A 13,961-nucleotide genomic window follows, 5' to 3' on the forward strand; every position below is an offset into this window, starting at 1 on the left:
CTATAATATATCAACCCTCTCTACCGTCTGCGGCCTCTTCTCTGCACGAGCTCAAACCCATCGTCGTCGATAATGGGCTGTCTTGGGCCGTGGTCTATGTCCATGCCATCGTCTTCTACGGGCACCGGTGCGGCGCGCGGCCCGTCGTCCTCATTGATGTTGTCGTCGTCGTCATCGCTCGAGCCGTCGGGGTTGTTGGGGTCCTCGGCAACAACCACGCTGTTGGTGTGGGCGCCGGACTGCTGTTTGAGCTGGAACCTCGCATACAAGTCGTCGACGCGGGCGTAGTTCTGCATGGCGCATTCTCTGTAGATCTTGAGCACGAGGTCGCTGATGATGAGCGCCGAGTCGTTGTCCACCTCGGTGTCAAACTCGTCCACCATGGCGTACAAGAGCGTCTCCTCGATCAAGACCAAGTCCACGGCTCTCTCGTTGAACAAGTCGATGACCACGCCGGACACCCAGTCTCGCTTGTCGGCGGAGTTGGGGCCTCCCCACGAGTTTTCCACGGCCGTGGCCAACTCTTCCCAGCGGTAGATGGCCATGCACACGCCGAGCTCGAACTTGGCCTGCTGTCTTGGGTCGCCGAATTTGAGCGACGCGTGGTCGCCTTCGACTTGCACGAAGTCGGTGGGGTCTATGGCAGACATGTGGGCGTGTGTGTTGCTGGTTTGGTGCTCCGTGGTGTTGCGGTGTTTCGGGGTGTTTTGGTGTTTCGGTGTTTCGGGGTGTTTTGGTGTTTCGGGGTGTTTTGGTGTTTCGGTTTCGATGGATCCTGGTGGCCTTTTTTAGTGACGCTGCTGCTCGGCCCTAGTAGAGTCCGTCTGTCTTTTTCCCGCAAATGATGGTTTGTCAACGGCCGCTGCAAACCCTGGGCTCCACCACTGAGCCTGGAGATGACCCGGTCGCAAAATTCGAGGCAGCACACCCGTGCACCGCGGCTAGAGCATGGCCGCGATGTCCAAGTCGCGCGAGATCACCGGCACGATCTCGCTCTCCGAAACCTTGAGGCTGATGGCGCGGAGCCGCTCGCTGGCCACGTTCTGCTGCTCGATGATGCCCTGGTCAGCCAAGTCGCTGACGATGTGCGCCACGTGGCGGAGGCGCACGTGCGGCGCGCCGCCGTGCCCGTCGCCGTAGAACAACGACACGTAGGACGCGTCTTCGGCCAAGGCCCGGAGCGCGTGCGTAGAGCCCGAGGTGGTCAACAACGCGAGCGCGTGGCGCATGTCGTCCATGACGTCGCCCAACGGCACGTCGCCACGGCCCGAGCGCCGCATGCACAGTAGCACCGTGGCCAAAAACACCTTGGCCGCAAACGGCAAGCTGGCCAAGACCTGCGCCACGGGCGAGTTGACGGTCTCGGCAATGGCGCGGCCAATGTGCGAGATGCGCACGCTGTACGCCTGCTGGGCCGCCGGCACGTGCGCCGTGTCCGTGGCGGCCAAGTAGTCGAGCTCGGCGATCTCCACGGCACGGCGGCAGATGGCCAATGCACGCCGCGCGTCGCCGCTGACCAAGGCCACCTTCTTGCACGCGAAGCGCATGGCGTCCGGCGAGATGGCCACGGTGCGCTTGTTGGCCTCGCTCAAGAGCGCAAGGCGGTGCGCGATGATCACGCCGAGCTCGGCCTCGGAGTAGCCCTTGAACGCGTAGCGGTGGAGCCCGAGCCGCGACGCGGTCTTGTTGGAGAGCGCCCGCTCCGGAAGGTCCATGGTGTTGGCCACGGCCACCACCACGAGCCGTGAGTGCGCGAACGTGGGCCAGTTGAAGAGGTTGTAGAGCACGTCCTGGCCGCGCGCCACAAGCTGGTCCAACTCGTCCACCAACACCACGAGCGGGCGCCGCGTCGAGTCCGCCGACGCCTGCGCAAAGTGCTCCTGGAGGAGGAGCCGCGCGTTGGCGGGCGTGACCTTGATGCCGCTGACCTGCTCGTACAAGCGCTCGTACGCCGCGCCGGGCGAGAGCAACGCGAGGCAGTTGAGCTCGCAGTAGTCGAACTCCCGCACGTAGCCCTGCCGCGCGCTGTCGTGCAACGCGCCGATGGTCTCGCGCACCGTGGCGGTCTTGCCCACGCCGGGCTGCCCGCTGAGGTAGAGACACATGCCCTGCTCGGCCTGCACCGCGGCCTCCAACGCCGTGTACACGTACGCGAACTGGTCCTCGCGGCACGGGAGCAGCGCCAAGCGCGTCAGCGTGTGGAGCTTCTCGCGGAGCTCGCGGAACGCGCGGCCCGCCCCGTCGGCCCCGTCGTGCTGGGCCCCCGGGCCTGGCTGCCCGCCCAGGCTCGGCAAGCTCGGCAAGCTGGACGGCGCCGTGCCGGCCTTGACCTTGAACCCGCGCCGGTGCGGCAGGAGCACGCTGGCCACGCGCTGCACCGCGTCCGTGTGCCGCTGCCGGGGCGTGCGCTGGGCCCGCTGCCGTTTGCGCCGCGCCGCCGGGCTTGCGGAGCCGTCCAGCTCGGCGCCGGAGTCCTCCGAGCCGCTGCTGGCCGAGCCGCTCGAGAGGCTGTCGGAATCGCTGCTGGAAACGACGTACAGGCGCCGCACGGGGCGGGCTCGCGGCTTGGCGGCGCTGCCGGGCGCCTTGGCAGGCACGCGCTTCTTGCTGGGCGACACGATCACCAGCGTCTTTTCCGCAAGAAACTGCACCGCGTCCGCCGGGCTGCGGGCGAGCAAGCCGCGCCACGCGCCGAAGTCGAACGCAGCCGACACGCGCTCCACGTGGCGGTCCGTGGCGCGGCGGCACATGAACACGGAGTTCTGCTCCGCGGCCTCGGGCGCCATGTCGCCAAACTGCGCGGCGGAGAGCACCTGGACCTTCTCGACGATGTCATGGAGCCGGACGGCGCCGACCTCGGCCGCGACGAGTAACTCGCTGGCGGCAAGCTGGGGGAGCGCGCTGACTAGTGTGGCGGCGCCGGGGGTGTTATCGCCGGGGGTGTCGATACCGGGGGTGTCGATGCCGGGGGTGTCGATGTTGGGAGTATCAATGCCGACACCAGTTCCGGGGTTCCCCGTGGCCCCGCTTCCAGCGGCCGGCCCGCTTCGAGCAATGTGTTGCGGGCCACTGATTTTATCCTTCCCCGCAATGTATTCTTTGCCAGCGGCGGTCGCGTTTGCCGTGCCGTTTCCCCCACGATCCCCGGTGTTCTGGGCCTCGGTATGGCGGGCGCCTTGTTCCACGAGTGTTGTGGATTCCTGTGTCCTTTTCACCTTCTCATCTCCGTCCTCTTTATCTTCCCCATTCTCATCTTCCCCATTCTCATCTTCCCCCATTTCATCTTCCCCCTTCTCATTTCCTTCCTTTTCGATTCCCCCCTTTCCAATTACACCCTCCCCATCTCCCTCCTCTCCACTCTCGTCTTCTTCCCCGCCCTCCAACGGCCGGACGAGCGGCGCCACCACCACCTCCACATACGTGTTGATGCTGCTGCTCACATCCACCACCACCGCATAGTACGAGTCCCCGTCAATCGGCACCTTTTTCGGCTCGCCGCTCACAAGTATACAGTCGCCCCTCGAAAGACTGGTCCCGTCGCTCTCCCGCACCAACCGCAACGTGGCACCCGGCGTTTCTGCTGTGCCTCGGCGGGTCCGCCGGGTCGGCGTGCCGGGATTGGACACGCGCTCGGCGGGCTCGTCCGAGACGAGCCTCCAGTCGCCCATGTCCTTGAGCCGCTTCGCCATGTTGTTGCTTTTTAGGTCTCTGTTTGTGTTTGTAACTCTGCGCCGGGCGTGTTCCGGATAGTGCAGCCTCGTCCTTTATGCGCGGTCTGCTTGACAAATCCTCTATGAGTTCTCTATGAGTTCTCTATGAGTTCTCTATGAGTTCTCTATGAGTTCTTTATGAGTCCTCTATGAGTCCTCTATGAGTCCTCTATGAGTCCTCTATGAGTTCTCTATGAGTTCTATGAATCCTCCAAGAGTTCTAAAAGAAACCTGAATTCTCTATGAGTTCTCTATAAATCCTCTTTAATGAACTCTGAATTATGAATCCTTGAGACCAAGTCTGTTTCAATCAGTCGTGTTTTTGATGATTTCTGTGAGCGGTTCACAATGACTTCTCCCTCTTCTGAGTCCTCTTTTATTCCTGTTGGATTCCTTTTTCCGGTTCCTCTCCAATGGTTAACTGATCCTTTTAATGCTTCTGATTAGTGACTTCCTTGTTTCTACGTTAGAAATCCTTGTGTAGATACAGGGCAGGCCATTGGAAAGAAAGAGACCTCTTGACGTGCGCTGGGCGCGTTGCGCTGAATTTCGCACTCCGGCTGGGTTATTAGATCGTATGGCTGCGAACACAAAGAACGGTCAATGGTCCTGAGAGTTGGCGTTCTCAAATCCAGAATTGGTTTTTCTATCCTTTTTTGTTTGTATGGTGCTTTTATGGTGTCTTGGGGTGTCTTTCTGGTATCTTTCTGGTATCTTTCTGGTATCTTTCTGGTGTCTTTCTGGTGTCTTTCTGGTGTCTTTCTGGTGTCTTTCTGGTATCTTTCTGGTATCTTTCTGGTTATCTTTCTGGTATTTTTCTGGTATCTCTCTGGTATGTTTCTGGTGTCTTTCTGATATCTTTCTGGTATCTTGCCGGTATTTTTCTGATATCTTTCTAGCCCCTTTCTGATGTTCTCTGATGTTTTCATATCCTTTTTGCCTCCTTTTAGCCTCTTTCGGGTCTATTCTCGCATCCCTCTACATCTAAAGAATCAAAATAACCTCTTTCGGATGCCTGGCCTGTCTGCCTAATATTTGCAAAACAGACACGACATACCTGACTGCTCTGCTAAGTTTGGTGTGAGTGACTAATATTAGCGGCTTGTTGATCTTGACCATGCTAGCAGCGCAAGTGCTTGATTTCTCGGAATGAAAACAACGACATCCATAATATTACTGATGGACCACTGCAAAACGAGCCTGTAGGTTCGACAACTACCACTTCGATATATATTGATATCTCTGCCCAATAGATTCGATTTCTGCAGATTTTATTCAATATTGTCGCCTTTCAATGAGCGCCTCTCACGGCCGGTTGCTCAATTCTAACGCAACTTTCCGTTCTTGTTGCAATCGTACCCAAGCTGACATATCTGCATACATTGTTCCACCTTTGAAACTATTTTCCTGTTCTTTTCTTTGAAGGAACTCGGGAGCCCTTTGCCCGCCATACATCAAGAGGGGAATTTAAAACTACACTCGCCGAAGCCGCTCTGCGTGACCAGCCTCTGGGTCGACAGGCCGTATGAATGCATTTTTCTTTTTGTTTGTTTTCTTTTCTTTTCTGAATTCAGCAGACTCACCGAATTTTAAGAAGATAAAGACATTGTGACCCCGTTCATGAACTCGAGAAAGTGGTGGGAGCCCTGAATAATCGTAGTGTTTAATATCTGGGGTAGTCTTCGCACTATCTACTGGGACTGATGGAGTGGAAATATGGATATCGACGAGGAAACCAGCAGCAAATGAAAAAATATTTTTTTGAATGCGGGAGTATTTGCAATACTTTGGCTTTGAACGGGGCCCACCAGAGGGCCACAAAAAAGAAGTGGTGTGGATTTTACCTTGTGGTGTTTTCCATTTCATGTGACATCGTTGCAAAACTTACTCAGCAAGAATCCCAAGCACCATGGCATCGTGACTATCTATATGAATCGGCTTGTTGGCCACATTATCTCCTTGTTCCAGTTTCCAAAGACCCCTGGCTAATAGAAGTGCTGACCGGGAATCCATCCTGTTTCTAACAACAATATTTCGGGACATACCGAGTAGTTCCAGTTTGTGGCATTGGCACGCAAGACCGGTGGGCGAGATTGGTAAAAGAATGGCTAGCGGCATGACACACTCCTTCCGTGAAAGTGGAGCCTTGAAAACAATCTCGCTGATTGCTGGTGCTGCCTATGACCAGACACCGTTGAAGTTCTCGTGTTTTGCGTTAGGTGCTCGTATTTCGCAGCACAAAGAACCCGGTTGGTCATCCAAGGGCCTAACAGTACTTCAGTCGAGGCCTCACAACGCGTAGAAAAAATAGGAATCACAGCGAGCTACCGCTTTCTCTGCAAAGGTCCAACTATAGCCCCCATAAACCAGCAACGAGAAGTCCTGAAACACGGTCTACTTGTATATGAGAATGGGCTCGCCAACATTGACAATCTCCTCGAGATTCAACTTCAAGTCAAAGGCCTTGGACAAAATGATCTTGAAGATCTTCTGCACGTTGATGGAATGGCTGGTCGAACAGAACACCACCGGCAGCTTCATGGCCTTGCCGAATTTCTTGGCCTGGTGCGTGATTTCAAGCTGGTCCTGCGGCAGCAAGTCTATGAACTCATCGTATTTGGTGCCGATCAAAAACGGAATGGCCGTTTTGTTGAACCCTCGCACCTGCCGATACCACTCCTTGATGGAGTTGAGCGTCAGTTTGCGCGTGAGATCAAACATGAACAAAATCGCCACGGCGTCGTTGGACACAAGTGGGAGCATGTTGATGAACTCCTTCTGCCCACCCAAATCCCAGATCAGAAACGTGATGTTGGTGCTGCGGATCAGGATTTTCTTGTCCATGAAATTGACCCCTAGCGTCTGGATGTAGTCCTCGTCAAACAGGCCCTCGACGTATTTCACCATGAGCGACGTCTTTCCTATTTGGGAGTCGCCAATGAGGCCGACTTTAAGAGCGACTCTGGGATCTGTTAGCATATGGGACTTATGGACCGGGCCCAGAAATCAAGAGACGGCCCGCGGCCGCACCGGGCGCGGACCCGGCGAGGGGAAGGCACCCGTTGCTTTTTTATGCTTTGGCTGCTGGATATACGTACTGGTTGCTTGGCTGCTCGTGCTGCATGCCGGGGCTGTAAGGGAGTCTGAGGATATTGGGCGTTATTAGGAAGCCTGGCCGCGACTTGCTTATGTTGGTCCGGTGTTTGCATCCGCGTCACGTGACCCGCGCGGTTTGCGGGGTGCTGCCTGCGAACATCGGGGCTGGGGAAGGGCCAGGAATCGGGGGATCTCTTTTAATACTGGCAGCTTTCGTATTTCCGTGCATCTCTCCTAGTTTGGGTGTTTTATATTTGAATGCTTTCAAAATCGTAGCCCTAATTGGGGTGCTTTCTAAATTGTGTTTTTCAACTCGGGTAGTTTTTATTTGGGTGTTTTTTAATTTGGGAGTCTTCTTATTTGCGAGTCTTCTAAATTAATTGTCCCTCTAAACTGAAAATACGTTTTGGTTTGAGGATATGTCTCAGCTTCAGGACATTTGTGAACTGGAATATCACTAGAATTTGAGAATCACCTTCAACTGACATCGATGCGAGCATGTCTCTGGATATGACCATCTATCTTTTTACAAGCATTTCTCTATACACGCGTCTCTTCCAATTTTGATGGGCCTGAAAGCTCTAACGCCTAGAACAGCCTTTAGGGTATATTTAGGTCATGCGAATACATTACAAGCCCTGTGGTAGGTGTCGGAGTCACAGGACTGAGACAGGATTTTTCTCTGGTCGATGGACAGGACAAAGAAGATAAATTGATAGGTAGCTTTAGGAATGCCTTGGAAGTGCGGAAAATACCAAGAAACTTGCGAATTTCGGTCAAAAGCAGTGCCAAGGTTGTCTTACTAAAAGACCAGCATATTTCCAAAAGATGGGCCGGTTTGTTTCTTCCAAAGAGTTCTGATATAGTGTATAAACAAAGAAGCTGTGGACCGTAGAAGGCACTGAATACAGCAGACAGAATACTATCCAGTTTACTAATTTTTTCAGTCTCAAAGCACCCAGACCATTTTTTTAGTACGTGAAAAGGCACGATGCTTCGTATATGTGGAATGAATTGAAAAGAAGAATGCATTTATCATCAATATAGATACGGTGAAACAGAACATTGGATACCAGAGTGCTTCAATGAATGAGTGGCCACTTTTTCTTGACTAGTTTTGGATGATGAATGGCAAATACAAGAGCATCAATGAAACAAAGTAGGTGCGTACAGGCGGGGTGAATTTGTTTTTGGATCGAAGTTGGGAAATTCGAAGAAAGCTTCCGGATTCTACAAATAATAATAAACATACACCGATATGCCTAGCGTTTCGTCTAAGAATATACAAGCCAATGGGCTATTCGAACTGTGGCGGAGAAGGGAACCAGACCAGTCTCTGACGATCAATTTGATCCTGAGCACCCATATCACCGATTCGAGCTAATTAGCAAACTTCACTTGAACCTGTACAGGTATTTCCCGGGTTAGAAGAACACACTTTGAAGGTGAGGGGACGTGGCACCGAAAATTTACACGCTTTATCGAGTAAACCTCTTTGACACGGAAATATCATTAGCATTGCAGAATACACCCGTCAGTATAGTGGTCACAGCCGAGGTACGTATCTGCACGTGATTGTCACTTGCTATGGGTCACATGCTTATACTATGAGTTAATCGGGGGGAATCTGCGACAAGAGTCAGTGAATGTAATGACTTTTGGTAATTAAGCCAATCAGTGACCCTTCTATGGATAGAGAGATTTCAACTGAGGGGACAAAAGACGAGAAACGAAAGGAGGACAACAGGAAGATCACAGAAGAAGCGAGCTGTAGATCTGAGCCTTCAACAAAACAACTCACCTTCTTCCCTGTGGATGAAAGGCATCTATGAAGCACTCGAGATTTAGGCCACAACAATAAACAACAGACTCAATAATTTTAGACGCCTCGAAAATAGAGCCAGCCCGACATATGGAGTCCACTCGATCTATGAAGACACGATATATCAATACACCATATGTCAATACACCATATATCAATACACCTCGTGATATCATACATCTAGACACTCCATTCATAAATTTTTCAGGCCAACTTGATAATGGAGCCAGCTCAATAAAGAAGCCCGAGTACAGTAGACAACACAACACTGAAGCCATTCGATATAGGAAAACACCTTGATGATAAAGGCAGCACGATATCAAGATATTCCCGATAAACTCGATATTGGGGCCAACTAGATATATGAAGACATTTCTATATAAGCCAATTAGCTATATTGAGCCAACTAGGCCAACTTATATGAGCCAACTCGATATAAGCCAACTCGATATAGACCAACTCGATACAAGCCAACTAGATATAAACCGACTAATTATAAGCCAACTAAATATAAGCCAACTAAATATAAGCCAACTAAATATGAGCCAGCTCGCTACATTAAGCCAACTCGGCATACTCAGCCAACTCGCTATGTCAAGCTAACTAGACATATCAAGCTAACTCGTTATATCAAGCCACCTCACATAAAGCCACCTCGCACTTAGCTGCCTTGATTACTACGACTCCTAATAAAAGACAGGACTGGCCCGGGCCACCGACGTAAGGTCATACACCAAGATCGAACCCGTGTGATGTCACCGTGCATATGGAGCCGGCTCAAGCAAGCCAAACCAGTCCCCCTCCCACCTCGGATTTTGGGTGAGCAGCGCGCCCAGAAGACAGTCACAGGCCACAGGCTTTGCGTGCGGCACCCAGAATTCCACGCTAGCTCCGGTCTTATCCACCATGGGCCCAAAACCCGCGCACCAAATTTAAAATTCCGGTGGGTAGTTGCAAAGAGGCAGGCGCCAGCATAGGCACCAGACCCGGCCGTGTAGTGGTCTGGCAGCTGGCGGGCCAGGCACGGGGAATGAGCCAGAGCACCGGGGCACCAGCCCTAAGGGTCACGTGACCGCGCGTGGCGGCCGCGGGCGCTCAGCCAACGATGGTGCCCCCAGCCCTCGCCGGGCGCGCGTGCAGGAACAGGCCCTAGCACCAGCGCAGCGCAGCAAGGGCCCGCGCATTGAAAAAAAAAAACTACTTCCCGAAAAAGCCCTCCAAATTTTCTCAGCTCTTTCATACTTATCGAATTTCATCATGGCTGTTGGTAAGAACAAGAGATTGTCTAAGGGCAAGAAGGGAATGAAGAAGAAGGTCGTCGACCCTTTCACCAAGAAGGAATGGTACGACATCAAGGCCCCCACCACTTTCGAGAACAGAAACGCTGGTAAGACTTTGATTAACAAGTCCACCGGTTTGAAAAACGCCTCCGATGGCTTGAAGGGCCGTGTTTTCGAGTTCTGCCTTGCCGACTTGCAGGGTTCCGAGGACCACTCGTACAGAAAGGTCAAGTTGAGAGTGGACGAGGTGCAAGGTAAGAACTTGTTGACCAACTTCCACGGCTTGGACTTCACCACTGACAAGTTGAGATCCTTGGTCAGAAAGTGGCAATCTTTGGTTGAGGCCAATGTGACTGTCAAGACCGCCGACGACTACGTGTTGCGTGTTTTTGCCATTGCCTTCACCAAGAGACAGGCCAACCAGGTCAAGAAGACCTCTTACGCCAAGTCCTCCAAGTTGAGAGACGTCAGAAAGAAGATGATCGAGATCATGCAGAGAGAGGTTTCCAACGTGACCTTGGCTCAGTTGACCTCCAAGTTGATCCCTGAGGTGATTGGCCGTGAGATTGAGAAGTCCACCCAGTCCATCTTGCCTTTGCAAAACATCCACATCAGAAAGTTCAAGTTGTTGAAGCAACCTAAGTTCGACTTGGGCTCTTTGTTGGCCTTGCACGGCGAGAACACCACTGAAGAAAAGGGCAAGAAGGTTTCTTCTGGTTTCAAGGACGTAGTCTTGGAGACCGTCTAAGTGTATTTGCACTGGGAGCGTTCTGCTCGTCTTTTGTTATATATTAATAAGACACATCATTCGAGACTGACTTGTAGGTGATTTTTATGCTGTGCTCTGCTCAAAGGAGCGTGTGCACTTGTCTGGTTTTGGGACTACGCTTGTTTAGGTCTGGCGCCGATTTGCAATGCCCATTGGTCTTTGGATCTGGACTTGGAGTAACGGTGTAAAGAACCTGATTCTGCTGGCTCAGGGCCCGAGTTTTTCGTAGAATAGGCCAACGTAAAAGCTAGACGGATGAGGCTGATATTGCCGATGGCCATTGAGGGGAAGAACTGTCCCGATACTACGTTGGCGTGGTGAACAATTGACCAGACCACCGATTCACACCAGGCGAAGTTCATCTCGCATTTCGGCGCCATTCTGAAGAGTCCTATTCAGGGGAATCCAAAACCATCTCAGAATGACTTCGGGGCCATGTTTATTTGCTTTCAAGAAATAAAATCAGATTCTGGGAAATGGATTCAAGACCAATGAGACCATGCTCTGCTCGAATAAGCCAGAAGGTTTTGGGAACAGGTTCAAGTTCACCCAAACAAAACATTCATATCTACCACCCACCAGTGAAAAAAGCCAGGAAACCCATTTCGTAAAACAGTCCAAAGACTCGTCAATTTTGCATTTGGGGCTGATATGGTCCATGAACATTGAACCTCAGATTCATCTTGCTCCTGGTATGTGTTTGAGTTGTCATGTTGGCAGACAGCCTGTGTTGTCTTTTCTGCCTATGCTCTCGCTTGTGTGGATAATCCTTGCCTCGGAGAGCTTTGATATATGGAGGACTATGAATGCTGGAACTATTTGAAGGACAGAACTTTCCAGTGTTCCGTTCTCATTTCTACTGAAATCGGCTATACCAGATGAATACTAAAACCACAGTGGTATATTCCAACAACCCACGAGCTTGAATAGCATTTGAAGTGTATGCATATAGAGAAGGAATTGTAGGCGAAAAGGCCCCAAAAGTCTTGGCCCCTCAGTACTAAGCCACATTGGACTTAGCCAGATATACTCTTGACATTTTCCAGTACAACATGTATCCGATTATATCGTTCTCATTGTAGTACACGAAATCATCTATTCCCAAGAGTCCCATTTGATTTTGCAATTCAGCAATGCCTCTTTAATTGGCGAGAGAGGAGTCTTAATGGAAAAGCTTTGATAAAAATACAAGTCACCCTCATGGGGCTGACCCGGAGATTGGTTTCTTGCATTCAAACATTTCCAATGAGCTTGCTTATTATACAGAAGCCAATCTTCATAATTTGGCTGGTGGTTAGCTCGGCATGGGACCGGTCTTTTGGAATACGCAAAGCCATGATCAAACTCAAAGTGTCTCGTATGTGCATTCACGTTACTCACCCAAACTGTAGTATCGTCGTCCATTTTCCCTAAAATTAAACATGTGCATACTAATGACCCTGATCTTGCAAAAGTTCCTTTATGAGCAGGTGACTCTGGTTGAGCTGAGACTGACTCGAGTGATATGAACAGTCGCTCATCACTTGGGGGTACTACTTATTTTGGCCAGGTTTCATGATTTTGAATTCTATTCTATAAAGGACTGGATATGGAATTTTCAAACTTGGCTTAGTCAACAAATATTAGTCGAAGTAAGGGGAAATGGAATTAGAAGTACATGCAGCTATCGGCGTTGAATGTGTTAGAGAGTGCAGAAGTGTGGCCTATTGGACCACTTCGAATGATAATGAAAAAATAAAGTTTAGATATAGTCCGGAGATATAGTCCGGAAAAATGACTCCGAAAGAAGCATCAAGTCACAAAGTTGCTGGAACCCTGTGAACTTTCCAGAAGTGTCTTCAAAGCCTTAACCTGAATTATGTTCTTCCCCGAACTGCACAGGCTACTATGTCCCTGAATGAGTCTTTACTGAGGTCAATTGTGGAAGTTTCTGACGGAAATTGAAAATATTTGGAGATTTGGAGAATAGTAAAGCCTAGGTCCTGGATCAATGCCAGGCTCAACAAGCTTTGTCCTAGACAGAATTGCCAGTTCGGCACTTACCTTGGGAATGATGTTCCGTCCCGACTGACAACAGAAAAGACAGCCTGTTTAAGTATACTTCGTCGCCTAGGATCGGGGCTATTCCGATACATCTGTGGGGCGGGAGCCGAAACTCTAGGTTGCAATGCATGTGCGTCGGTTGGTTCTGTCTCACCAGGAGCTGCCCAACTGAAGGAGCAGGCTGAGACCAGTGCTCTCACACAAGAAGCAAAAGCAGGCAGATTTTTGGTTCAGTGGGAGCAGAGACGTTTATGGAAGCGGAGACGTATATTGAAGTAGAAGCAGGGAGAATTCCTGAAGCGGAAGCAGACAGATAGCGAGTCAAGCCCGAGTCTCCGCTGGCAGTCCAACACGCCCTGCAATAAAAGGGATTAGCTGGGGGAGTCAGACATAGGCAGTCCATAGCAGCCGGCAATAAAAAAAAATACACCAAAACTTCGGAAAGAGAACGGTGGTATATTGAGCGAGAGCAGTCACGCTAGGACATACGCGGAAGCTAGTAGATATCAAATCAATGTATCTTGGAATATAAAAAACAGCCGGGCTAGGATTTACGCCGAAATCAGCCGATGACGCTCCGCAATACAGAACGCAGCACGATTCTGAAAAAAGACAGAGCCATCCACCCAAAACACTGGCTACAAGTACCAGGCACTGCTCCTATTCGCAACCATGACCGGTGCATGTTCCCAGCTGCCCATAGCCCATCGCGCCAAAACCTGCAGCTATTAAATACCAAGCAGCTGTTGATATCAAGCCGCTATTAAATAACAAGCAGTTATTAAATAAGAAGCAGCTGTTAATATAAAGCAGCTGTTAATAACAAACAGCTATTAAATAACGAGCAGCTAATGAATACCAAGCAGCTAATAAATATGAAGCAGCTGTTGATACCAAGCAGCTATTAAATACCAAGCCGCTACTAAATACCAAGCAGCTAATAAATATCAAGCAGCTAATAAATATGAAGCAGCTGTTGATACCAAGCAGCTATTAAATATCAAGCAGCTGTTAAATACCAAGCAGCTGTTAATACCAAGCAGCTAATAAATACCAAGCAGCTGCTAATATCAAGCCGCTACTAAATACCAAGCAGCTAATAAATATCAAGCAGCTGTTAATAACAAGCAGCTAATAAATATGAAGCAGCTGTTAATATAAAGCAGCTGTTAATAACAAACAGCTATTAAATAACGAGCAGCTAATAAATATCAAGCAGCTGTTAATAACAAGCAGCTAAT

General features: G+C 50.6%; 5 protein-coding genes across 5 annotated transcripts; 2 read left to right on the plus strand and 3 right to left on the minus strand.

Moving 5' to 3' along the window:
• Positions 1 to 20: 20 nt before the first annotated feature.
• TSR2 (Tsr2p) lies at positions 21 to 650 on the minus strand (the record flags this gene model as incomplete). The annotated part of the gene is made up of 1 exon (XM_018857280.1): positions 21 to 650. The coding sequence occupies one exon, from the start codon at positions 648 to 650 to the stop codon at positions 21 to 23; it is 630 nt and encodes a 209-aa protein (XP_018712614.1).
• A 291-nt stretch (positions 651 to 941) lies between these two features.
• ORC1 (origin recognition complex subunit 1) lies at positions 942 to 3,689 on the minus strand (the record flags this gene model as incomplete). Its single annotated transcript, XM_018853899.1, has 1 exon — positions 942 to 3,689. The coding sequence occupies one exon, from the start codon at positions 3,687 to 3,689 to the stop codon at positions 942 to 944; it is 2,748 nt and encodes a 915-aa protein (XP_018712615.1).
• Positions 3,690 to 6,104: 2,415 nt separating this feature from the next.
• On the minus strand, positions 6,105 to 6,834 carry TEM1 (Ras family GTPase; the record flags this gene model as incomplete). Its single annotated transcript, XM_018858730.1, has 2 exons — positions 6,105 to 6,672; positions 6,809 to 6,834. The coding sequence occupies 2 exons, from the start codon at positions 6,832 to 6,834 to the stop codon at positions 6,105 to 6,107; spliced, it is 594 nt and encodes a 197-aa protein (XP_018712616.1).
• On the plus strand, positions 6,741 to 7,296 carry METBIDRAFT_146572 (uncharacterized protein). Its single transcript, XM_018854528.1, has one exon. The coding sequence runs from the start codon at positions 6,899 to 6,901 to the stop codon at positions 7,184 to 7,186; it is 288 nt and encodes a 95-aa protein (XP_018712617.1). The 5' UTR covers positions 6,741 to 6,898; the 3' UTR covers positions 7,187 to 7,296.
• A 2,589-nt stretch (positions 7,297 to 9,885) lies between these two features.
• RPS1 (40S ribosomal protein eS1) lies at positions 9,886 to 10,656 on the plus strand (the record flags this gene model as incomplete). The annotated part of the gene is made up of 1 exon (XM_018853900.1): positions 9,886 to 10,656. One exon carries the CDS (start codon positions 9,886 to 9,888, stop codon positions 10,654 to 10,656), a length of 771 nt encoding a protein of 256 aa, XP_018712618.1.
• Between the last annotated feature and the right edge of the window lie 3,305 nt (positions 10,657 to 13,961).

This window comes from Metschnikowia bicuspidata, assembly GCF_001664035.1.
Source record: "Metschnikowia bicuspidata var. bicuspidata NRRL YB-4993 chromosome Unknown METBIscaffold_2, whole genome shotgun sequence".
Classification (NCBI taxonomy): Eukaryota; Fungi; Ascomycota; class Pichiomycetes; order Serinales; family Metschnikowiaceae; genus Metschnikowia; species Metschnikowia bicuspidata.

Excerpts from the sequence above, each read along its gene's own strand:
- METBIDRAFT_146572 (XM_018854528.1), top strand. The coding sequence starts at position 6,899 with ATGTTGGTCCGGTGTTTGCATCCGCGTCACGTGACCCGCGCGGTTTGC.